The sequence below is a fragment of the Cibotium barometz genome, chromosome 28 (genome assembly GCF_041138505.1).
Source record: "Cibotium barometz isolate CiBa-2024 chromosome 28, ASM4113850v1, whole genome shotgun sequence".
Lineage (NCBI taxonomy): Eukaryota > Viridiplantae > Streptophyta > Polypodiopsida > Cyatheales > Cibotiaceae > Cibotium > Cibotium barometz.
In genome coordinates, this window is record NC_141073.1 from 6,185,743 (window position 1) to 6,210,909 (window position 25,167).

The window sequence follows — 25,167 nt, forward strand, 5'->3', positions numbered from 1 at the left end:
TGAAGCATTGCTAAATGAGGTATCGTTGATCTTGCTTGTATAGGGCTCCCCATCTTCCATCGGTGAGTTCCTCAAATGGAATCCGATGACTCTCAAGTTAAGGGCCCTGTTTTGCCTCTGCTTGATTTCTGTTTGGTTGTGTTGGAACATTGGTTTCTGCTTTGTTGAGAGAGAGAGAGAGAGAGAGAGAGAGAGAGAGAGAGCTTAATGATTTATTGATGTACAGGCTACTTTAAAAGGAGTGCAATACTCGTATTTCAGTGATACAAGCTCGCATGGAATACTGGAAACGTCAGACCTAGGCAGACATTCCACGCATGTAGAAGGTGCTCCAGTTGATTATGCTGTCTCACCCATTGAACTAGACCACCGCTTGCGCCAAGTTTTAGAAGCACAACAACAGGAGCGCATTCTGGAGCTTGAGCTACTTTTGAAGGAGACAGAGGCCAAGTTGCTTGCCAAAGAGCAAGAAATTTTGTGTTGGAAGAATCATGTTCACTCATTAACAACCTGCCTTCAACCTCTCTCAGGTAACTTTTCTTGGCTTTATCTTGTGTGACAGCCCATTTGATAGTGTACTAGAATTCAAGACATAATAAATAAATAGCACAGTCACAAATTAGCAAATTAGAACTTGGAGTATTGATGGAATCATAAATGTTGCAATGGATGGCAATTTTTAAAACACAAAAAAGTGGTATGATGGCTTATGTTCAATTGTACAACTTTTAATCAGTAATGTTTAGGCTGGCTATTTCCGATGTCAACATATTAACTTATTGGAGAAAAAAACTGTAAGTTTTTGCAAATGAGCACATACGCATGCTACATGAGACCATGCTTTTTTCTGACAAAGAAAGTATTTTATTTAAAAAATGGAAGCTCTAGACATACATCTCACCAACCCAACTATACACTTGGATCCATTACACAATCTCATAGCAAGGGATAGGAGGGGGCTAGGTTGGAATTTCACAAATAAATTGAGTCTAGGAATCTTGCGTTGGGATTGCCCATCTCTTGGTATCCGCTCTCTCTGTCTCTCTAGCTTTCTCTTAAAATCTTGTCAAACTAGCTTTTTTATTGCACTTCTCGGTAAGTATTGACTCCACCCGCCAATGAGGTGATAGCTCAAGTGGTGAAGGTGTTTGCCTAGGACCAAGAGGTCCTAGGTTCAAAACCCCCCTTGGTGCTTCCTTGGCGGCATCGCCTATAGGTGGATAATCCTTCATCAACCACGAGATCTGGACATTCCTACTTTGAGTCCTTATGAGGATTGTCTCATGGAACATTCAAGGTCTTGGAGGCTTTTTTCTGCGTTGGAATCCACCTACCAATGAGGTGATAGCTCAAGTGGTGAAGGTGTTTGCCTAGAACCAAGAGGTCCTAGGTTCAAAACCCCCCTTGGTGCTTCCTTAGCGGCATCACCTACATGCAGATAATCCCTCGTCAACCATGAGATCTGGTCGTTCCTACTTTGAGTCCTTATGGGGATGTCATGATATCTAGTCCATACTATGCATAAAGGAGTTGATGGTTTATGGTGTTGTGGATGACTACCTTGAGGCTATAAATTGCACTTTCTTATAAGGTGAATTTGGGCATGTTCTTGGATTCATCTAGGTCTATATCAGCTTTAGAGTGTAGTTACAGGTGGACCTATGGGTGTATTGCTCTTGCAAGAGCATAAATTGGATGCTAGCCAGTGTGGCAAATCAAGCAAGCTGCTAACACCCCCTCTCACCTTCTGGATGTGGAACCAACCCCAGTGAGCTGGAGTGCCGCCAGAGCATAGCCTGAGGTAGAGACTTCGTGAAGAGGTCCGCTGCATTGTCCTCCGTTGAACAATAAAGAAGCAAGATGTCACCAGCCAAGATCTTCTCATGAACAAAGTGATATTGTATCTCTATGTGCTTGGTCCGGGCATGGAAGACCGGGTTTCGAGCAATAGCGATATAGCTCTGGTTATCGCATTGGATGACCGTGGGCTCCTTCTATGGAAACCTAATCTCGCCAAGAAACCTCCGTAGCCCCACAATCTCGCAAGGAGCACCACAAGCAGCCCGATACTCTGCCTCTGTAGACGATAAGTTGGTTGCCTCTTGCTGCTCCATGAAACAGCTCCTGAGGTGATAGTAAAACTATACCCTGATGTAGATCTCCTCGTGTATGGATCTCCTCCCCAATCTGAGTCACTCCAGCCTTGGAGTCAGACTCGGTCCTTCGTTTCCCCTCCAGTGTCGTAGAATAGTCCAAGATCCTTCGTACCCTGCAGATACCGCAAGATCCGCAATTCTGCGTCCCAATGAGACTTCAAAGGTGTCTGCATGAATGAGCTCAAGAGTCCCACAAGAAAGCTTAAGTCCAATCTGGTGTTCAGCAACCAAATCAATGAAACAACCAGCTTCCGATATAGAGAGGCATCAACCGGCTCACAAAGATCATTCACTGTAAGCTTCATGTTTGGGTCCATCGGTGACGTGATAGGCTTGCAGCCCTCCATCCCAAAGGCCTCAAGCAACTCATGAACATACCGCTGCTGAGAGACAAAGAACCCCCTCTGGGTTTGCCAGATCTCCAATCCCAAGAAGAAGTGGAGTAAGTCTAAGTCGGTCATCTCAAACTCCTTTGACAAGGCAGCCTTCGTCACTGCAATGTGTTCCAGATGACCGCTAGTGAGAACGAGGTCATCCACATAAAGGATGATCAACGTGACCAAGCCGCGCTCCCGAAAGAGATACAAGCTAGGATTTGCAACTGATCTCTGTAATCCAGTCCGTAGAAAGATGGAATCAATCTTCTGATTCCAAGCCGTGGGAGCCTACTTAAGACCATACAAGGCCTTCCGCAACCTGTAAACCATCCCCTTTGATCTTGGAACCTCAAAGCCTGGAGGCTACTCAACATACACCTCCTCCTGCAAGTCACCATTAAGGAACACGGATTTCACATCCATCTGATATATGAGTCACCGCTGAGAAGAGGCAATGGCAAGAACGGTCCGAATCATGGTCAGCCTCGCTGTCGGTGCAAAGGTATCCTCATAGTGGATGCCAGGCCGCTGAGCATAACCCTTAGCCAGAAGTCTTGCTTTGTGTTTTTCCACCGACCCATCTGACGTATACTTGGTCTTAAAGACCCACTTGACACCAATGACTGACCATTTTGACGGCCTTGGAACCAACTCCCAAGTTTTATTCTTCTCTATGGCATCCAGTTCCACTTGCATGGCTTTCCTCCAAGTACTTGTGAAAGGGCTTCCTTTACGGAAGTGGGCTCTTTGTCTCGCACGATACGAGACATCAAAGCATAGTTTACCTATAAGAGCTCCGCTGAATGACTTTTGTCACGAACTCTATGTGATCTTCGAGGTTCATCCTTTGTGGTCCACTCGGAGGGAATCTCCATAACACCTGACTCCCGAAGGGTGTCTAACAACCACCTGGGTACTCGAACAGAACGCGGAGCTTCCTGCTGCTGCGGGGGCTCATCTCCCCTCCTCAACTGACTGAGGCTGTCCAGCTGGAACAATTGACTGGGAATCATCATCAGACTCATTTGGGTCTCCAAGAAGTGGCGGCCTATCTACAGTGGAAGCCAGAACATGCTCATCAAAAACAACATCTCTGCTGACAACAACCTCGTTCTGCTCCGGGTCATACAACCTGTATCCTTTGGAAAGAGAGTTACATCCCACAAAGACAAGCTTCTGGGACTTTGAGTCAAGCTTCCCCCTCAACTTCTTTGGAATGTGAACATAGGGCATCACTCCCAAATACACGGAAATGGGAGACATCTGGTTTCTTGCCAAAATAAGCCTCAAAGGGAGTCATCTTTGGTACTAAAGTCGTCGGAGATCGGTTGAGGATATGGACAGCTGTAGCCATAGCCTCTCCCCAAAGTGGACGAGGAAGATCACGATGATCCAACATCGTCCTCACCATCTCCATCATAGTCCGGTTCTTACGCTCAACTACTCCGTTCTCTGAAGGTGAACCTGTATTGGCCAGCTCCCGCTTGATGCCATGTTCCACACAAAACCGCACAAACGCATTGGAAGAAAACTCTCCTCCTTTGTAAGCCCGAAGAGTCTTTATTTGCAAGCATAGACTCTTTCTCCACCATCACATGCCACTCCTTGAACCGAGCAAAAGCTTGGTCTTTCTGGGAAAGGAAATAAACCCATGCGAATCTGCCACAATCATCAACAAGCAGCATAAAATACAAAGAACCTCCCAAGGATGGGCTCTACATAGGTCCACACAAGTCAGTGTGTACCAACTTCAAAGGTTTTGAAGCCCGCTCGAAAACTTGCTTCGGAAAAAATTCCGTGTGCTGCGTACCACACGAATGCAAGAACTACAACGTCCCTATCTGCTGCCAACATTTGGCAAGCCAACCACCATCTGGTCCCGGAAAGCCCGCTGCAGTGCATCCACAGTCAAGTGGCCTAACCGAAAGTGCCACAAATCACCGATCTGAGTGCCTGTTAGAGAGGAGAGTGCTGAGAGTTTGTAGATACCGTTCTCCACTCCACCTTCCCATACAACTTGGCCTGTTTCTCTGTCTCGTAGAGCAACAGAATGCTCCTCAAATTCCACCGGGAAGCCAGTCTTGCAAACCTCATGCACTGACAATAGATGAAAACCAAGTGCGGTGACGTAAAGAACACAAGAGTAATGCTTTCCCCCTGTGCCATCGGGAATGATCTCCATCTTGTCCTCACTATGAATCGGCATAGTGAAATTGTCAGTAATGAAAATGCAACCTGACTGCCGTTTAAGATCCTGTAAGAACTCACGGGAAGGAGTCTGTGCCTAGAAGCACCACTATCAAGAATCCACTCCCGAGTATCCCTGGCGGTGGAGCCAACTGTCTCCTCGCTCGAAGAAGATGAAGCATCTGTGTCCAAAATCTCCAAGTGCACAAAGGCTGGAGTCTTTGCAGCTGAAGCTGAAGAATCAGCACTCTTCCCGGTATTCCGCTCGGGACACTTCCTCCAATAGTGGCCTTTCTTGCCACAATCGTTACAAGTCCGCCTGGCCTTCAGTTTCTCACGGTCTGAATCGGCCTTCTTCTCAGAAGACTTCTCTGATGAAGACTTCCCTTTGCCCTTGTTGTTGTTACGGCCTTTTGACCGTTGGCCAGTCAAGGCCTCAGAACCTCCGTCCTATGGAGGGTTCATAAAACGCTCTTCGTGGTCCAAGACCATTGGCACAAGCTCCTCCCAAGTGATGGTGCTGAGCCTGCCACGGTGATCAAAGAGGAGTAAAATGCTGAGTACTGAGAGGGCAAATGAGACAACAACGTGATGGCCATATCCCTTGAAGATATCTCTTTCCCTCCTAAAGAACCTCCTGCTGAAGAGCTTGCAACTTGTTGGTGTGCTCCCACATCGTCGCGACGACGTTGCAGGATTCATCACCCGCATCTGAACTTCCAAGGAGATACGCTTCATGGGTGATACCCTGTTATACAGAGAAGCCAAATGGTGCCAAATCCCTCTGGCAACCATCATATGCTTTATATGGTTGATCACCTATGGTGTGAAATTTAGGAAGATGAAAGAACGGATGTGGGCATTGACGCGATCCCATAACTGTGCCTGAGCCTCCCGCCTTCCGTATAGAGGGTAACTCCGTGTCTTCCAACTCCGGCCGTGGAACACCAACTACAATGAAATTAGCCAAGTCACAAGACTCCAAAATGGACTCCATCATTACCTTCCATATGCCGTAGTTGGTCTCGTCCAACTGTTGGTCCACCGGGAACGTGGGGAGTGTAGGGATATTCACGTGCTTCTCAGCCATCTCAAGCAAGTCTGCCATCTCAAGGGTTCACAAGGTCTTGTGAAGGGAGGGTGGGTGGGAAAAGAAGAAGAAGAAGAGGCTGCAAATAATATGCAAGGTGGCTGTCCAACAGTGATGGCCACCTTCTACCCGTTCTCCAAGTCCCGAAAAGCCCAAGCAATCTCCAATCAGCAAATCCTCGAGGTCCCATTGTCTCCAAGCTTCAAGCCACCTGGGGCTCTGATACCGGGTCAGAATGCACAATGGAAATGAAGACAAGTGCTGTGGAGAGCAAAACGCAGATGAGAGAGGGAGAGAGAAGTCGTATAACTCTGCTAATACACACCAGAAAATCCCGAAATCTACAATGGAAAGTGTGGGGGGAAAGGGGCCATTTTATATGGCCCTAGGTTGCTGGTTGGCCAGTCCAAAACAGGCCGACAGCAGCACATATGCTCACGACCAGCAGCAATAGCCCACAACCAGCACAAAACAGGTCGGCCAGGTATACATCAGTCAGCTAATGCTGCACAGGACAAGTCGTGTCGTAGACCAGTAGTCGGCCAACAAAAGGAGACAGCCGACAACCCTCCCACACCCATAAAAATGGGAAAAAATACATGGAAGTGAGAAAAAAATGGGAAAACACCAAAACTGGGCGGGCACACCCACAACAGAGGCCCTGGTGTAATGTACAGACAGGAGATGACTGCTAACAGTATCGTGATGTCCACTGTAGTATGCTCGCTTGCGGTGATAGAGGTGAGCGGTTTCATATCTCTCGCTTAGTAAGGCAGGGATGCCCTTTAGCCCCATTATTATAGATCATAGTAGCAAAGGCCATGAGCATCTTCCTCCACTCCACTGCCGGTATTTCTAGATTGAGCTTGTCTCTTCGTAGTCAGGAGCAGCAGGTTTAGTTAGTTGATGACATAGCCATGTTTTTGGAGGCCTCACACATGTTTATGTTCCGTCCGGGTGGTACTGGAAGAGTTTTGTTTGGCGGCCGGGGCTGTCATTAATTGGCACAAATCTTCCGGTTTTTGGATTAGTAACTCATCGAGAGTTTCTTGGGGTGCAGAGCTTGGTTTTACTTAGATGAGCAGAGGATGTACTGCTAGATAAGGTTAGGGTTGATATTTCTCCTACACAGCAGTTTGCTCCGATACTTATGAGTATTTGGAAGAAGCTTCTTCATTGGACCTCCAGGAGATTGGATTTAACCTCCAGAATTGGTGGCCAATCAGGTATTGCTTGCCTCAGCTTGGTTTATTGCTTCTTGTTGGTGCTTCTCTCATGCGTGAATTGGTCAGTTGGCGGAGGTTGATCTGCAATTTTCTTTGGTTGGGTTTGGATGGCACCACAGACACACATGCCAGGGTAGCTTGGCTTAGAGTTATTCAGCCCAGATGAGAGGGGGGGCTGAAGATTATTGATCCGGATGTTCAGTGCAAGGCTTTGCTTTGTAAACTTGTGGTTAGAGGTTTCCTACCAGGCACCGAGCCTTGGAATAATTTTTTCTTATCTCAAATTTCTAGATGTACACCCCGTGTTGGGAGAGACTGGTTGCCCAACACACAGTTTTTGTTCACATAGGCAGATTTCAAGGCACCATGTTCCCCTCTTATTGTAGCCATTGTCAAAGCATGGAGAAGCATGAGACCTTTCTTGCAACAGAGGCTTCCTAGGTCTTTGGATGAGGTTGACTGACAACCTATTATGTAACACGAGTTCATTAGGGATGAGGCCAATCAGCCACTTGGTGAATCTCGTCACATGCAGTGGTCAGGAGATGGGAGAGATGTGCATATACAGTTCTTGCTTGGAAGACCTTCAAGCGTCTTCTGGTGGATCGAAGAGTTGCATCCATTCAGCATCTTAGGGGCTTTTGCATACGTATTGATTAGATTGATGGAGCTATACCGCATGAGTGGCTCTTTGGGATCTTTCATGGAGATTATCATCCGAGATGGCTAGGAGTTTTTTCTAGGATAGGTGTACCTTTGCAGGTCATTGCTCTCCCGGGCAAGGAGGCTACAGATTGCATCATCTATTCTATCATGCTTGGATGGAGCTTGACGAGATGTAGCATGGAGGGGATCATCCCAGACACCAGGCTTAGTCCAGTGAGGATTGTTGGTTGTTCAGGGAAGCATTGGTTCATTGATCCTTCTCCTCAGATAGTGATGCATGGCTCTTGGTGTTTGTGGCAACTCTCCATTCAGCCGGTACAGCAGGTACAATGGCTAGTACGGATGGTACAATGGCTGGTACAGCAGGTACAGGGGCTGGTACAGCCTGTACGGTGGCTGGTACAGTAGGTACACCAAGTACAAATGCTGGTACACCATGTACAGGGATTGGTACAGCAGGTACAGTGGCTGGTACAGCAAGAACTAAAGTTGGTATGGCTGGTACAATGGGTGGTATAGCAAGTACAACAAGTACAAGGACTGGTACAGCCAATACAATGACTGGTACAATAGGTACAAAGGCTGGTACAACAAGTACAATGGCTAGAAATCATAATAAATGATTAAATACCCTTGCTTTCAGTATTTCTTCGCGATGGAAGCCTCCAAAACAGTCCCCAACAGCCGGTATTCTTCATGGGCAGCCTTCAAGGGAGAGAGAAAGAGAGTAGCCATCATTAGGGCAGCCTGTAACGGTGGTAGAGGCTAGTGTGTAGCAAGAGAGCCTCTTTTAATGAAGAGAGAGGGCTCCAATTTATAGATTTGGGCCTCCCATGAGCTAAAATGGCAAGAGAAGGCTACAATGACAAGTGGAGAGCCACACAATAGCTGAAGTGACAAGTGTGAGGCCACTTGTCTCACTTTGATCCACTTTCTAACAAGTGTCAAGCCACTTGTCTCACTTTGGTCCACTTTCTTGCCACATGTCCCAATCTAAGAGGTGGGCCCTTCCATAAACTAAAAATATCCCAACTGGTAGACATTCTGTCATAGGCACTTTGCTAACTCTTGGTATCTGCTCAATTCCAGATGTAATGACGCGAACAGAATTTCCATCGTAGTCGGGCCAAAAACAGAATTTCCATCGGAGTCGGGCCAAAAATAGCAACTCTCCTGAATTTTAGGAGTGTGGTCATTTGTATTCTAGGATAATCCCCCATTCCCAAAGCTTGTACTTTCCAAATATTTAGACATCCTGGAGTCCACCAGACTCCTTTCATACTGGGAAATGCCCAGGCTGGTGACATCCTCTCCAACTTCTTAAAAGTTGTCCGCAACTTTAAGCTTGAAGCCATATATCCAAGATATAATCATGTCCCATCAAGTGGGCGAGACGTGACAGTCTCAAAAATCCAATATAAGTGAAGAATCCATGTCCCAAAGAAATGGGTGAGACTAAATAAGTCTCCATAATACCAATATCAAAATCATGTCCCAAAATAAATGGGCGAGAATTCCATGGAAGATATGCTAGACACAGGCACAAGAGCCAATTGTGTCTCAATCACCAATATCAATGAGATAATCATATGCTAATGAAAATCACGAACCAGGTGCTAAGACACTTAAATAAGTGCCATGCACAAGAAACTAGTGCATCGCACAGAGACATGTGCTATGCACACAAACTAGTGCCATTCAAGAGCACAAACCATGGTGACAGAAAAGATGGCTCTCCCTAGTTCTGGTAATCCTTTCTCCCAATCCCAACAGTTCCCATGTTCTCCCATACAATCCCAACTCTGAGCAACAAGCATGGTGTGGAAACAATGAAACACTCACTCCACAATCGCAACACGAATCCACGTGTATGGTGGAGTGTTCATTGAATTGCCCTCTCACAATCTCAACATGAATCCACATGCATGGTGAGATGAACAATGAACCTCTTGGCCTTTGTATGGGGAGATAGTGATTCTAATATGGCTTTAAATAAATAAATAAATAAATAAATCCATGTCCCAAATAAATGGGCGAGACAAAACAGTCCCATAAGTCCAGATATCATAATCATGTCCCAAGTAAATGGGCGAGACAAATCAGTCCCATAAGTCCAGATATCATAATCCATGTCCCAAGTAAATGGGCGAGACAAAATAAGTCTCCTGCCAACAAGGCATCGGTCCACATGACCCTTGGCATAGACATAAGTCCCGTGCCAACCAGGCGTCATGTCCACTTTACCACTTGCACTCCGTGTTGGTACTCTGACCACACACCTTGGATGAGAGGTGGGCTTAAGTAACAAGATAAAACAGTCACTCGCAGGCATAGATAACCTAGTGTTCCATAAGCATTTCTGCTACACATAGTTTATAGGCATTTCGGCCACCAACTCACACTACCCTCTCAAGTGCCCATGTTCCCTTCCATCTGCTCTCTATTGTTCCACCCAGATATGGTAGAAACAATCTTCAAGAGAGCACGTAGGACAAGAGAACACTACACAGGGTATGTGAACAATGAGTTTCATAAGTCCAATGCATCCCAAATAAAGGGAGCCAAAAAGAATAATCCATAAACTTGAGGATAGATCCAAATCCCTAGAAAAGAACTCCAAGAATCCATAGAGTTGTATACCATAACTCTTACCACATACTCCGTGCTAACCACACACCTTGGAGTAGAGGTGGACTTTATCCATAAAAGCATCATATCCATGAGATATCCAAAGATTTCTTCTTTATAAATTTAGACAGATTCGTCCATAGAAATTGCTTACCAATGAAACTCGCGCCGGTTGCCCGGGGGACTAGGGCCTTTGACACACTTGTTGATACCATCAATGCATATTAAAACATTTAAACATGGCCACAGCCTTAACTCATATCCATCATCACTTTGCATAAAACATAAAGTTGGACAAAATATCCACAAATGCTGAAAATGGAGCTTCAACGTGTGACACCGCATAGAGGCCGGAATGGGCCGACCCCCCCCCTCTTGGAGTATTTTATTACCCAAGGAGAATAATATCATGTACAAGCTTTGAGAGCCTTACTCTCCCCACGGGAGATGCCGGATTATCCTTATACAAATGCCATAACATAGCCCAACACGAGGCTACCAAGCCGGAAAATAGGCTGTAGAAATGCCGAGCCAACAATAAAATCCATATACCTCTGTGTGGGTACTGATTCTTTCCCAAAAACCACGGGTCTTCATGCAATAGAGCTGGTACAACAAGTACAACTCTCCATTCAGCCGGTACAGTAGGTAGAGGGGCTGGTACAGCCGGTACGGTGGCTGGTACAGTAGGTACAACAAGTACAAATGCTGGTACAGCATGTACAGGGATTGGTATAGCAGGTACAGTGGCTAGTACAGCAAGAATTGAAGTTGGTACGGCTGGTACAATGGGTGGTACAGTAAGTACAACAAGTACAAGGGTTGGTATAGCCAATACAATGACTGTTACAATAGGTACAAAGGGTGGTACAACAAGTACAATGGCTAGAAATCATAATAAATGATTAAATACCCTTGTTTTCAGTATTTCTTCGCGATGGAAGCCTCCAAAACAGTCCCCAACAGCCGGTATTCTTCATGGGCAGCCTTCAAGAGAGAGAGAAAGAAAGTAGCCATCATTAGGGCAGCCTGTAACGGTGGTAGAGGCTAGTGTGTAGCAAGAGAGCCTCTTTTAATGAAGAGAGAGGGCTCCAATTTATAGATTTGGGCCTCCCATGAGCTAAAATGGCAAGAGAAGGCTACAATGACAAGTGGAGAGCCACACAATAGCTGAAGTGACAAGTGTGAGGCCACTTGTCTCACTTTGATCCACTTCCTAACAAGTGTCAGGCCACTTGTCTCACTTTGGTCCACTTTCTTGCCACATGTCCCAATCTAAGAGATGGGTCCTTCCATAAACTTTATCTCTAAAAATATCCCAACTGGTAGACATTCTGTCATAGGCACTTTGCCAACTCTTGGTATCTGCTCAATTCCAGATGTAATGACGTGAACAGAATTTCCATCGGAGTCGGGCCAAAAATAGCAACTCTCCTGAATTTTAGGAGTGTGGTCCTTTGTATTCTAGGATAATCCCCCATTCCCAAAGCTTGTACTTTCCAAATATTTAGACATCCTGGAGTCCACCAGACTCCTTTCATACTGGGAAATGTCCAGGTTGGTGACAGCTGTCGGCTGACTTGGCTGGCCAACCAACAGCCAGGGGCCATATAAAATGGTCCCTTGCCCTCACACTTCTGTATTCTGCATTTCGGGATTTATTGGTATATATAGCAGAGTTGCACTAGCTTCTCTCACTCTTTCATATGTGTATTGCTCTCTACAGCAGTTGTCTTCATTTCCGCTGTGCATTCTAACATGGTATCAGAGCCCCGGGTGGCTTGAAGCTTGGAGACAGTGGGACGTCGAGGGTTTGCTGATTGAGGTGCTGATTGGAGATTGTTTGGGTTGTACGGGACTTGGAGATCGGGTAGAAGGCGGCCATCACCGTTGAACAGCCACCTTGCATTCTATTTGCAGTCTCTTCTTCTTCTTTTTTCCCACCCACCCTCCCTTCACAAGACCTTGTGAACCCTTGAGATGGCAGATTTGCTTGAGATGGCTGAGAAGCACGTGAAGATCTTGACACTCCTCACGTTTCCGGTGGACCGACAGTTGGACGGGAACAACTACGGCATATGGAAGGTAATGATGGAATCTGTTTTGGAGTCCTATGATGGCTGATTTCATTGTTGTTGGGGTTCCACGGCCGGAGTTGGAAGAAGGGGAGTTACCCTCTATTCGGAAGGAACATGTACAGTTATGGGATCGTGTTAATGCCTTAGTCCGTTCTTTCATCTTCCTCAATTGCACACCACAGGTGATCAATCACATAAAGCATATGACGCTAGCCAAAGGGATTTGGCAGCATTTGGCTTCTCTCTACAAGAGGGTATCACTGTGGGTGATGAATCGTGCAAAGTCGTCGACAATGCGGGAGCACATCAACAAGCTGCAGGCTCTTCAGCAGGAAGTCCTCCAGGTAGGGAAAAGAGATATCGATAGAGGATATGGCCACAACGTTGTTGTCACATTTGCCCTCTCAGTACTCAGTCTTTTACTTCTCTTTGATCACCAGTGGGGCAGGCTCAGTACCATCACATGGGAGGAGCTTGTGCCCATGGTCTTGGACCAGGAAGAGCGATTCACGAACCCTCCATAAGGCGGAGGTTTTGAGGCCTTGACTGGCCAATGGTCCAAAGGCCGTAACAACAACAACAAGGGCAAAGGGAAGTCTTCATCGGAGAAGTCGTTTGAGAAGAAGCCCGATTCAAACCGAGAGAAACTAAAGGCCGAGAGGACCTGTAATGATTGTAGCGAGAAAGGCCACTATTGGAGAAAGTGTCCCAAGCGGACTGGGAAGAGTGCTGATTCTTCAGCTTTAGCTGCAAAGACTCCAGCCTTTGTGCACTTGGAGATGTTGGACACCGATGCTTCATCTTCTTCAAGTGAGGAGGCAGTTGGCTTCGCCGCCAAGGATACTCGGGAATGGGTTCTTGATAGTGGTGCTTCCAGGTTTCTTCTCGTGACTTTTTTTAGGATCTGAAACGGCAGTCAGGTCGCATTTTCATTGGCGACAATTCCACCATACCGATTCACAGTGAGGGCTGGATGGAGATCATTCCCGATGGCAGAGGGGGGAAGCATTCCTCTCGTGTTCTTTACGTCCCCGCACTTGGTTTTCATTTGTTGTCAGTGCATGAGGTTTGCAAGATTGGCTTCCGGGTGGAGTTTGAGGAGCATTCTGTTGCTCTACGGGACCGCGAGACTGGCCAGGTTGTTTGGGAAGGCGGCGTGGAGAATGGTATATACAAAGTCTCTGCACTCTCCTCTTTGAGAGGTTCTCAGATTGGTGATTTGTGGCACTTTTGGTTTGGCCAATTGAATGTGGATGCGCTGCGGCGAGCTTTCCGGGACCAAATGGTGGTTGGCGTGCTAGATGTTGGGAGCACGCAAGGACGCTGTAGTTCTTGCATTCGTGGTAAGCAGCACAAGGAATCTTTTCCGAAGCAGGCTTCTAGGCGGGCTTCGAAACCTTTGGAGTTGGTACACAAACACTAACTTGTGTGGGCCTATGCAGACAGCATCCTTGGGAGGTTCTTTGTACTTTATGCTACTGCTTGATGATTGTAGCAAATTCACATGATTTTATTTTCTTTCACAGAAGGACCAAGCTTTTGCTCGGTTCAAGGAGTGGCATGTGATGGTGGAGAAAGAGTCTGGCTTGTAGATAAAGACTCTTAGGGCTAACAAAGGAGGAGAATTTTCTTCCAATGCTTTCGTGCGGTTTTGTGTGGAACATGGCATCAAGCGGGAGCTGGCCAATACAGGTTCGCCATCAAAGAATGGAGTAGTTGAGCGTAAGAACAGGATTGTGGTGGAGATGGCGAGGACGATGCTGGAGCATCGTGATCTTCCTCATCCACTTTGGGGAGAGGCTGTGGCTACAGCTGTCCATATCCTCAACCATTCTTCGATGACTTCAGTACCGAACATGACTCCCTTTGAGGCGTATTTTGGCAGGAAACCTGATGTCTCCCATTTTCGTGTGTTTGGAGTGATGCATACGTTCAGATTCCAAAGAAGCAGAGGGGGAAGCTCGACTCAAAGTCCCAAAAGCTTGTCTTTGTGGGGTATAACTCTCTTTCCAAGGGATACAGGTTGTATGATCCAAAGAGGAACGAGGTTGTCGTCAACAGGGATGTGGTTTTTGACGAACATGTTCTGGTTTCCACTGTTGATGAGCCGCCACTTCTTGGTGACCCAGATGATTTTGATGATGATTCCCAGTCGATTGTTCCAGTTGGACAGCCTCAGTCTGTTGAGGAGGTTGAGCCTGTAGCTGGAGATAGCCCTCGCAGCAATAGGAGGCTCCGTGTTTTGTTCGAGTACCTAGGTGGTTGGTAGACACCCTTCGGGAGTCGGGTGTTACGGAAGTTCACTCTCTCCGAATGGACCATAGAGGACGGACCTTGAAGATCGCATAGAGTTCATGATAAAAGTCATTTAGCAGAGCTTTTACAGGTAAACTATGCTTTGATGTCTCGTATCATGCAGGACAAAGAGCCCACTTCCGTCAAGGAAGCCCTTGCACATGATACTTGGAGAAAAGCCATGCAAGTGGAACCGGATGCCATTGAGAAGAATAACACTTGGGAGTTGGTTCTAAGGCCGTCGAAACGGTCTGTCATTGGTGTCAAGTGGGTCTTTAAGACCAAGTATATGTCAGATGGGTCGGTGGACAAACACAAAGGCAGACTTGTGGCTAAGGGTTATGCTGAGCGGCCTTGCATTGACGGTGAGGATATTGCTTCTCCTCAGCAGTGGCCTGTATTTTAGATGGATGTTAAATCTGCGTTCCTTAATGGTGACCTGCAGGAGGATGTGTATGTTGAGGAGCCTCTAGGCTTTGAGGTTCCAGGATCAAAGGGGATGGTTTACAGGTTGCGGAAGGCCTTGTATGGTCTTAAGCAGGCTCCCAGGGCTTGGACTCAGAAGATTGATTCCTTCTTTCTACGGACTGGATTTCAGAGATCGGTTGCAGATCCCAACCTATATCTCTTTCGGGAACGCGGTATGGTCACGTTGATCATCCTTTATGCGGATGACCTCATTCTCACCGGCGGTCATATGGAGCACATTGCAGTGACGAAGGCTGCCTTGTCAAAGGAGTTTGAGATGACCGATTTAGGCTTACTCCACCTCTTCTTGGGATTGGAGATCTGGCAGACCCAGAGGGGGTTCTTTGTCTCTCAGCAGCGGTATGTTCATGAGTTGCTTGTGGCCTTTGGGATGGAGAACTGCAAGCCTATCACGTCACCAATGGACCTGAACACAAAACCTACAGTGAATGATCCTTGTGAGCCAGTTGATGTCTCTCTGTACCGGAGGCTGGTTGGTTCATTGATCTGGTTGCTGAACACTAGATTGGACTTGAGCTTTCCTGTGGGGCTGTTGAGCTCATTTATGCAGACACCGTTGAAGTCTCATTGGGACGCACGATTGCGGATCTTGCGGTATCTGTAGGGTACAAAGGATCTTGGACTCTTCTACACTACTGGAGGTGAAACGAAGGAATAAGTTCGACTCCAAGGTTGGAGTGACTCAGATTGGGGAGGAGATCCAGACACGAGGAGATCTACATCAGGCTACAGTTTTACCCTCAGATCAGGAGCTGTTTCATGGAGCAGTACAAGGCAGCCAACTATTGCCTTGTTGTCGACAGAGGCAGAGTACCAGTCTGCTTGTGGTGCTGCTTGCGAGGTTGTGTGGCTGCGGAGGTTGCTTGGTGAGATTGGGTTTCCACAGAAGAAGCCCACGGTCATCCAGTGCGATAACCAGAGCACATAGAGATAGAATATCACTTTGTTCGTGAGAAGGTCTTGGCTGAATGGGAGAGATAATTAGGGTTAGATTTCATGTGGGAGACATACACACAGAGAAGAAGGGAGAGAGAGAGAGAGAGTTGTGGGGATAAGTCAACTCATCAAGATGAGAGTGTGTGACTCCCCTATCACACATGTATATTGCACTAGTACACATAGTGCACTTAGTACATTAAAAGTACTAAGTGTACTATGTACTATAACTTATGGGCTTGTACACACTATAAGGGTGGGCATTATGCCTTTACCCCAACAACCTCCCACTTAAAGGCAAAGTGCCCTTAAGTAAAGGAAAAGAAAAATCAGCATGTACATGATAATATACAAGGCCATATCAAGGCTGAAACTGGCCTCATCCAATGCCCATCAAGTGTCTGCAATGAGCAAACCGCTCCGGAGGCAAACTCTTTGTCAACAGATCAGCCGGGTTGTCATCCGTATGAATCTTAACAAGCTGAATTTGCTTGTTTTTTATGACCTCTCTGATGAAGTGATACTTCACATCCACATGCTTCGTCTTTGCATGAAAGACAGGGTTCTTTGCCAACTGGATGGCACTCTGACTGTCACAATGCAACAATGGAATATCCCCTGTATAACCCAAATCAACCACTAACCGAGATAGCCATAATGCCTCCTTGCAAGCCTCTGTGGCTGCAATATACTCGGCCTCTGTAGTAGATAAGGCTGTGCACTTCTGCATCCTGGATATCCATGACACAGCACCTCCTGTGAATGTAAACACATAACCGGTAGTAGACTTCCGGTTATCTGGATGACCGGCATAATCCGAATCCGTATAACCATGCACTAATGCATCCTGTTTGCCAAAGCATATGCACATATCCTGTGTGCCCTTCAGGTATCTCATGACACCTTTCACTGCTTCCCAATGCTTCTTGCCAGGGTTGGCCATGTATCTACTAACCACTCCCACTGCAAATGCAATGTCCGGCCTAGTAGCAACCATGGCATACATGAGACTGCCACAAGCTGAAGCATACGGAATCTTGGCCATATCAGCCCTGCCACTATCTGACTGTGGGCTGTCCATAGCACTGAGTTTCACATATGGAGGCAAAGGAGTACTAGTCTTCTTCCCCCCGTCCATATTGAACCTCTGCAAAACTTTGCCAATATATTCCTTCTGAGACAAATACAACACATGCTGATTTTTGTCCCGAAGTATCCGCATACCCAAAATGTGATTTGCATTACCCAAATCCTTCATATCGAAGGTTTGATGCAGCCTCTTTTTCAAGGCATCCATCTCTTTACGAGATTTCCCGGCAATCAACATATCATCAACATACAAGATGAGGATCAATAGACTGCCATCCAAAGCTTTCTTGGTGTACAAGCAGTGATCTATGTCACTTCTCCTGAAATGCTGTGATTTCATGAATGTATCAGATTTATGATACCATTCCCTTGGTGCCTGTTTGAGCCCATAAAGACTCTTTTTCAGCTTGCATACAAGCTTCTCCTTTCCACTTACTGCATAACCCTCTGGCTGTTGCATATATATCTCCTCATGGAGATCACCGTGAAGAAAAGCAGTCTTCACATCCATCTGAATCAAGTCCAGATCATCATGTGCAACCAAAGCTAACACAGCTCTAAGTGTGGTCATTTTGACCACTGGAGAGAAGATCTCCTCAAAGTCCACACCATATTCCTGCTTGAAGCCCTTAGCCCCTAGCCTGGCTTTGTATCTTGGCTTTGCATCTGGTGCAACTTTGAGCCTGTAAACCCATTTGCATGGCAAAACCTTCTTGCCTGCAGGCAAATGCACCAACTTCCATGTTCCATTTTTGTGCAGAGAATCCATCTCTGACTTCATGGCACGCTCCCAAAGAGCCTTGTCTGCCCTCTGTAAAGCCTCCTTATAACATGAGGGCTCCCCACAGTCAGTGAGCATCAAGTAGTCAACCCCTGGAACAAACTTGTCAGGGGCTCTGGAGGGTCTTGTGGACCTCCGTACCCAATGACCATCATTTGCAGGTTGCTGTCCAGCCTGCATATCACCTATTGGTGGCTCCTGTTCCATGCCATAAGGCTGAAAAATCATGCCCGGTATCTCCTCTAACTGTGGTATATCCATAGGGATATCTTCTGCCATCTCTGGCTGTCTATTTGGACCATTTTCAGCACCATTTAAGGACTGGTTTTGCTGCTGTAATGGCTGATTTACAGCCCTTGGTTGTTGTCCATGATGTCCATCATCATCAAAGATGACTCTGCTAGGCTCCTGTTGCCTTGCAGGCTTCTTCTACATGCATGTTTCATCAAAAATGACATCATTGCTGCGTATAATCTTTCTATTCACGGGATCCCAAAGTCTATACCCCATTTCACCTTTGTCACCATATCCTAGGAATATGCATTTGTGAGACTTAGGATCAAGTTTGGTGCGCATTTCCCTGCGTATGTGCACGTACGCAACGCAACCAAACACTCTCAAGTGCTTGTATAACGGAGGCTTCCCTGTCCATACTTCCTCTGGCACTTTCCCACCAAGCCTCGTGTTAGGTGACCTGTTTATAAGATGAACGGTTGTCATAACAGCTTCAGCCCAAAAACCATGAGGTAATGCAGCATGTGACAACATAGAACGGACCTTCTCCTGTATGGTCCTGTTCATCCTCTCTGCTGTCCCGTTTTGTGGAGGATCATAAGGAGTAGAGAGCTCTCTCTTGATGCCTTTAGCATCACAAAAGTCCTGAAACTGTTTGGACATATACTCTCCACCATTGTCGGAACGCAAAGCCTTCAATGTTTTGCCAGTTTGATTCTCAACAAGAGCAACAAACTTCTCAAACACTGAGAATGTATCACTCTTCAAACGAAGAGGATAAACCCACACCTTGCGTGTGGCATCATCAATAAAAGAGACAAAATATTTTGACCCTCCCAAAGAAAGCTGAGGCATCTCACATACATCTGTATGCACAAGCTCTAACTGAGCATCTTTCTGTCCAAGAGCTTTCTTGTGGGGGCACTGGAGTTGCCTGCCATATATACAATGCTCACAAAACTGAAAACTTGAAAACTTTAGAGAAGGCAAGTAACCCAAACAAGACAATTGCTCCATTCCTTTGACACTCATGTGTCCCAACCGGCTATGCCACATAGAGATTTCCGGCAGCTCGGTTGCATTTACATTAGCATGGTGACAAACACCTGCATGCATGGGAGGCTGAAAAAACTCAAGCAACAAAAAAAACGCTGCTCGCTGAAGCTCCCGCCTTCACCCCTGCGTTCGCGCTGCTCGCCCCTCGCCTTCCCTCCCTCGCGTCCCTTTCCTCCCCCCGCCTGCCATCGCTTCTGCGCCCCCCCCCTCTTCTCGCCATTGCGCCCCCCCCCCCCCTTCTTCTTGCGTACTCGCCCTCTTGCGCCCCCCTTCCTCGCTGCTGCGCCCCCCCCCCCCCTCCTCGCCATCTCGCCCCCCCCCTCCTAGCCTCTTTGCCTGTTCGCCCCCCCCTCTTTTTTTCGCGCCCACCTCTCTTCAGCAGCGACCCGCCCGCCCTCCCTTTCGCGTTGCTGCCGCCTCACCCCCCCCCCCCCCCGCGGGCTTCTCCTTCGACTTTTCGCCCCCTCCCTCCTCTTTCGTGCTGTTTTTCACCCCAAGGGGGTTTTGTTTTTTTCCTTTTCCTCCGGTCTTCCGCCTCTCTGTGTGCAGCTCGTTTCTTGCAGGATTTCCGCTTTCGCCTCGCCTTCGCCTGAGCTTCAGACTCTGATGGAGACTCCTCCCGCCTCGCCTCAGAGGGACTCATCCGCAGCCCCCTCGCCCGCCCCCGAGGACATCCCCATCAGGCTTTCTCTTTCGCCGGAAGAGGAAGCGAGCTTCACCGCAGAGGTGGAACGCCTCCAGGCTCATTCCACCATCTGCCGTATAGTCGGTACTCGCCCCAGCAGAGGGGAGATCAGGGATCTTCTTCAGGCCCGCCTTCTTGCAGATGTGGGCAAGATCCTGGATGTACAGCTCCTGGGCCGGGACATTATCAGATCGAGTTCGAGGCCGCCCAGAGCGTTGCCAAGGTCCTTGCCATGAGTCCCCTGGACATCAGGGGTGCTCGGGCTTTCTTCAGACCTTGGCAGCATGGATTTGACCCAGCAGCGGCGGAGCAAGGAGAGCGCCTCTTCCATGTTACAGTTTGCTTCCCTGGACTCCGCCGGGAGTATCTTCCGCTCCTCTCCAGGCTCGGAGCATTGGTGGGCTCGGTACTAGAGACTGGCCCCTCAGCAGCTTCAGTGGTGGCCAGAGCAGCTGGGCTACCTTTGGTCAGAGTGTTGGTGTCTGACATCTCCTCCCTTCCTAAGGTCATTCAGCTACCTAGGATAGGGGGGGGATGCATAGATCAGAGAGTGGAGTTCTCGGGGCTCCCGAATCAGTGCTTCATTTGCAGGCAGGTCGGTCATCTGGCCAAGGCCTGCCCTCGCAGGAGACCCCGACCCTCACCACAGCAGCAGCAGCAGGCTACTGATGGCCCGCCCACAGATTCGGCTCGGAAGGCTGCCTCCGGGACACCTGCTCAGGCCACAGAGACCTCGGAGTGGCAGCCAGGACAGGGGCGCCGCCGAGGGAGACAGCCACAGCAGCACGCCCAGAGACCGCTGCAGCAGCAGCCAGAGTCTCAGCCTCACTGGGTTCCCGTGAGGAACAGCTTTTCTCCCCTCGAGGAGGAGACCCCCGCGGCGACGACTGAGGACCAGGAGATGCCAGAAGCCCCTCCTTCACCCCCCCCACCCCCGTCCCCCCCACCGCCTCGCTTCCACCATCGCCTCCTCCCGTCTCCGCTCCGGTTTCGGCAGCGGCTCCCTCTCCATCCCCCTCGCCTCCCCCTCCTCCCCCTCCGCCCGCCTCTCCCTCCCGGGAGGCCCTGGCGGTTCCCTGGCGTTCACCTGCAGTCCGGAGAGCGCTGAGCACTGATCTCGCTCGAGCATCACAGAGGAGACCTATGCCGATTAGGGCTTCACGGATTTCATCTATCCGCAGTCGGCTGAGTCGCCTTGGCATTAGACAGCGCTCGGAGGCTTTTGATTATACTTTCACACGGCTTTTTGGAGCAGAGGACCCCCATGAGCCAGCACCCATCCGTGTTCATGTAGTGATACCTCCGGCCCGCGGAGAGGAGGCACTAGACTCAGCGGTGGCCTTCTCTTTCCCTCTATGTGGCCCTTGCGACCGGGAGTGGACTCTAGAGCTTGCTCTCAGCACTTTGAAGACTCAGGCAGTTGAGTTTTCTCATCACATGAGCGATCTGGAGGTGACAGATGTGATAGGCCGACTTTGGGAGTTGGCTCATTTTTTCTTGGATCCCGGGGTGTGGATACCTCAGGGATTCGGCATTTGGTTGTGCGCATAGTGGCCGACTTAGCACGCGACCCTGGATATGTGTGTATACACGAGGTTTCTCTGTCAGAGCAGGAGGCAGTCGCCATGGGCCACAGCCATTGGCGCCTGATCCGGGATTCTTGCAGTACACCGGGTGGGCAGATTCGCAGCCGCTCGGATGGGGACTACTCTCCATCCAAGCCGCTTGCGAAGGCCCGCCGCACGGCTGAGACAGCATCCACCTCAGCAGGACATCCATGAGGATCATCTCATGGAATGTACAGGGCCTTGGCGGAGCACACTTTATACGCTATCGTGGTTGCTTGAGGCAGGAGCTTCAGAGATGCCTGGTTGGTGGCAGCATTGATATTTTGATGATGCAGGAGCACCACTTGGGTGAGAGCAGGATCCGGAGATATGGTTCGGTGATGCCTGGTAGATGGGACACTTTTTGGTCTGCAGGGTTTGGTCCTTTGGGTGGACAGGGAGGAGTATGCATGGTCATTGCAGATGTATGGCGGCAAGCCATTGTGGATCGAGGGATCATTGTGCCTGGTAGAGCACAGTATGTCATTCTGAGGATGCATGATGAGCTATTGGGCGTGCTCAACGTCTATGCGCCCAATCATGCTAGTGCCAGAGCAGAGTTCTGGACCCAGGTTACGGATGCATTGCCAGAGGCCGCACATTGGTGTGTCGGGGGAGACTTCAACATGCTTGAGGACCCGGCAGATAGGGTGGGAGGCAGTCATGTTACAGTGCACGGCATGGAGCTTGCAGCTTGGGATCGGTTTTGCATGTCACTGAGGATCACTGATGCATGGCAGCATGGGGCTTTCTCCTGGTCTCAGGACAGTCTTAGTTTCTCTCGGTCGGATCGTCGGCAGGGAGGGACTAATCTATCATGGATTGATCGCTTTTATGTGGGCGACTGGTTAGGGGAGCGAGGGGGCTCCGTCGGCATTCTCGCTGGCACCTCATTTTCAGATCATGCGCCAGTTATATTGACATTGGAGGAGGGGACACGGGAGCCCAGCTTGCAGTTGAGGATCCCAGAGAGGATACTTACAGATCCCAGTCTCGCTGAGGACATTGAGAGGATCTGGCATGATAGTCAGTGCTCTGACCAGGATGCAGCGGGCCAGTGTGCCCAGGGACTCACCGATCTTAGCTCTTTTCTTCACGCTGTTGCTTTGACACGGCTGGGAGAGATTCGCGAGCGGGAGCATCGGCTGAGACGCAGCCTTGCTTCGCTACAGCGCCTTCAGGAGCAGCAGCCTGCATGTGAGTGGGTGGCGTCCCAGCTGCGCCAGGCACGCCAGGAGGTTAGAGAGGTAGAGGAGCAGAGACACGAGTTTTACTATCGTCGTCAGGCCTCTCAGTGGACGCAGCTTGGTGATAGAGTGACTGGAGAGTTTTTTGAGATCACTGGACCCCGTCATGCGCGAGCAGGAGTCCGCCAGCTTGGTAGACCGGATGGATCGGTAGCTACTGAGCTTGGGGAGATTAGAGCCATTGCCACTGCATTTTATAGAGACCTGCTTTCAGCGGAGCCAGCCACTGAGGATCGAGATGTATGCAGACAGACTGTGTGGGCCCATGTGCAGAGGAGGGTCACAGACCGGATGCGTACAGTTCTAGGTGCGCCTCTGTCAGAGATTGAGCTTGCCGAGGCCTTGAGGGTCCTGCCGCGACATAGTTGCCCAGGGGAGGACGGACTGACGTCGGCCTTTTTTTTGCGCTATTGGGACCTTTTGGGGCCAGGCCTCCGCAGGGGCTTTCAGCATGTTTTGGACACTGGGGTGATGCCGCAGAGCTTTTCAGAGGGCTTGATCTATCTTATCCCCAAGGGGGAGGGAGTATCAGATGATATTCGGCATTGGAGGCCTATTACGATCCTCAATACTGTCTACAAGGTCTTAGCAAAGGCCTTGAGTTTGAGGATCCAGTCCTTCCTGGGGGAGTTGATTCATGCTACTCAGACAGGATTTGTCAAGGAGCGCAGTATCCTTGACAACATCTTTACTTTCTGGGAGGCGACGGCCCGAGCTAGATTTCTTGGCGAGGACTTGGTCGTGATGCTTCTCGATTTTGAGAAGGCATACGATAGAGTTGATTGGGGTTTCTTAGAGGGCACGATGCTTCGCCTGGGCTTTGAGCCAGGATGGATCAGAGGGGTAGCGGCTCTGTATTCCACAGCTCGCAGCCAGGTGCTGTCATGGAGCATAAGATGTGAGCCATCTGAAAACACAAGCCTCACATCACCTCTGCCAAGAATCTTGCATGCATGGTTATCACACCCAAATAAACTACTCCTTCATTGCCAGCAGTATACTTGACAAACAAGTCTCTGCAACCTGTGACATGAAAGGAGGCACCTGAATCAATGATCCATGAGTGCATACCATGACCATCTCCTGTAAGAAGTGAATGGGCATCAAGTGAAGACGTGAATAGGACCTCATCCTCACTGTCACCTGCATGTGACACATTGATTTCTTCAATTTTGACTCCACTTTTGCCCTTTGGCTTCGCATCTTTGGCTTCATCTTTGTCTTTGTCTTTGCCTTTTCCCTTTTCCTTTTGATCATTTTTCCATTTGTAGCATTGCTTTTTGATGTGTCCCTTCTTGCCACAATAATGGCATTCCAAGTCCTTTTTGGAGCGGGACTTGCTCCTTCCCCGTTCTTGGCTTTTACACCTTTGCTGGGATCTCCCACGTGCATTCATTGCATTGGACTTTCCAACAGAGTTGTTTTTCCTGTTCATCTCTTCTTGAAGAAGAGCACCCTCAACATCTGCATATGACAGCATAGCATTCGAATTGCTAGTGGCTGTCTTGAATGTGTCCCAACTCTCTGGCAAAGTGCATAAGAGAAAAGTGGCTTTGAACTCATCGTCCATTGCCAGCTTTTGATTAATGACCTGGCTGACAATACCATTAAACTCATTTAGATGGGCTGTCATAGACGCCCCTTCCTTCATCTGAAGAACTATGAGTTTCTTTAACCAATACACTTTACTTGAGGCACTTTGCTGGGCATACAAGTCCTGCAATCTCTGCCACATTCCCCAAGCTGTCTTCTCTTCACGAATGCTGAAAAGTAAAGAGTCTGACACAGACAACATGATAGTAGATCTTGCCAGCTCATCCATATCTTCCCACTCTTCAGCAGTAAGAGAAGCGGGCTTTACACCCCTTTCTTTGATAGGCTTGTGCTGCTTCTTCTGGAGCAACACATTATAGCACTGGGTTTGCCAAATATCATAGTTATGTGAGCCTTCAAGCTTCTTGATGTGAAGCAATGAAGAGCTCTCACCTGTGGTTGCCATAGCCATATGCAACCTGTCAATGCCTGACTCCCTGCAAAATGTGCAAACACTGCACCAAAAGCACACAAAGTGCTCACAGTTGTTCTCCCAAAGTTTATCTCCCACTGCGGAAGCACAAATGCAACTCTACTCCCACTTTATGTGATGAAATCACCAAAATCTGGTTGCTGCAGATTTAGGACAGCACCTTAAATGTGCTCTGTTGCCCTTCCAAAGTACTGTACAGCAGTACTAAGTGCTCACCAATGATGTACCAAACCTGTACCGGCAAGTACAGCAGCTGAAATTGAGCCTTTTCCTCACTCAAATCAATATGCAGCCATGCCAAAACTTGTACAAAG

General features: G+C 48.5%; 1 protein-coding gene across 4 annotated transcripts in view; it reads left to right on the top strand.

Annotated features, from left to right (window-relative positions):
* The window catches only part of LOC147622424 (uncharacterized), a 45,356-nt gene that overhangs the window by 14,972 nt on the left and 5,217 nt on the right, over positions 1-25,167 (top strand). For all 4 annotated transcript variants that reach the window (XM_086821977.1, XM_086821978.1, XM_086821979.1 and 1 more), the window contains exon 4: positions 227-530. In XM_086821977.1, coding sequence (XP_086678103.1) covers positions 227-530 — 304 coding nt within the window. The remainder of the gene's footprint in view (positions 1-226; positions 531-25,167) is intronic.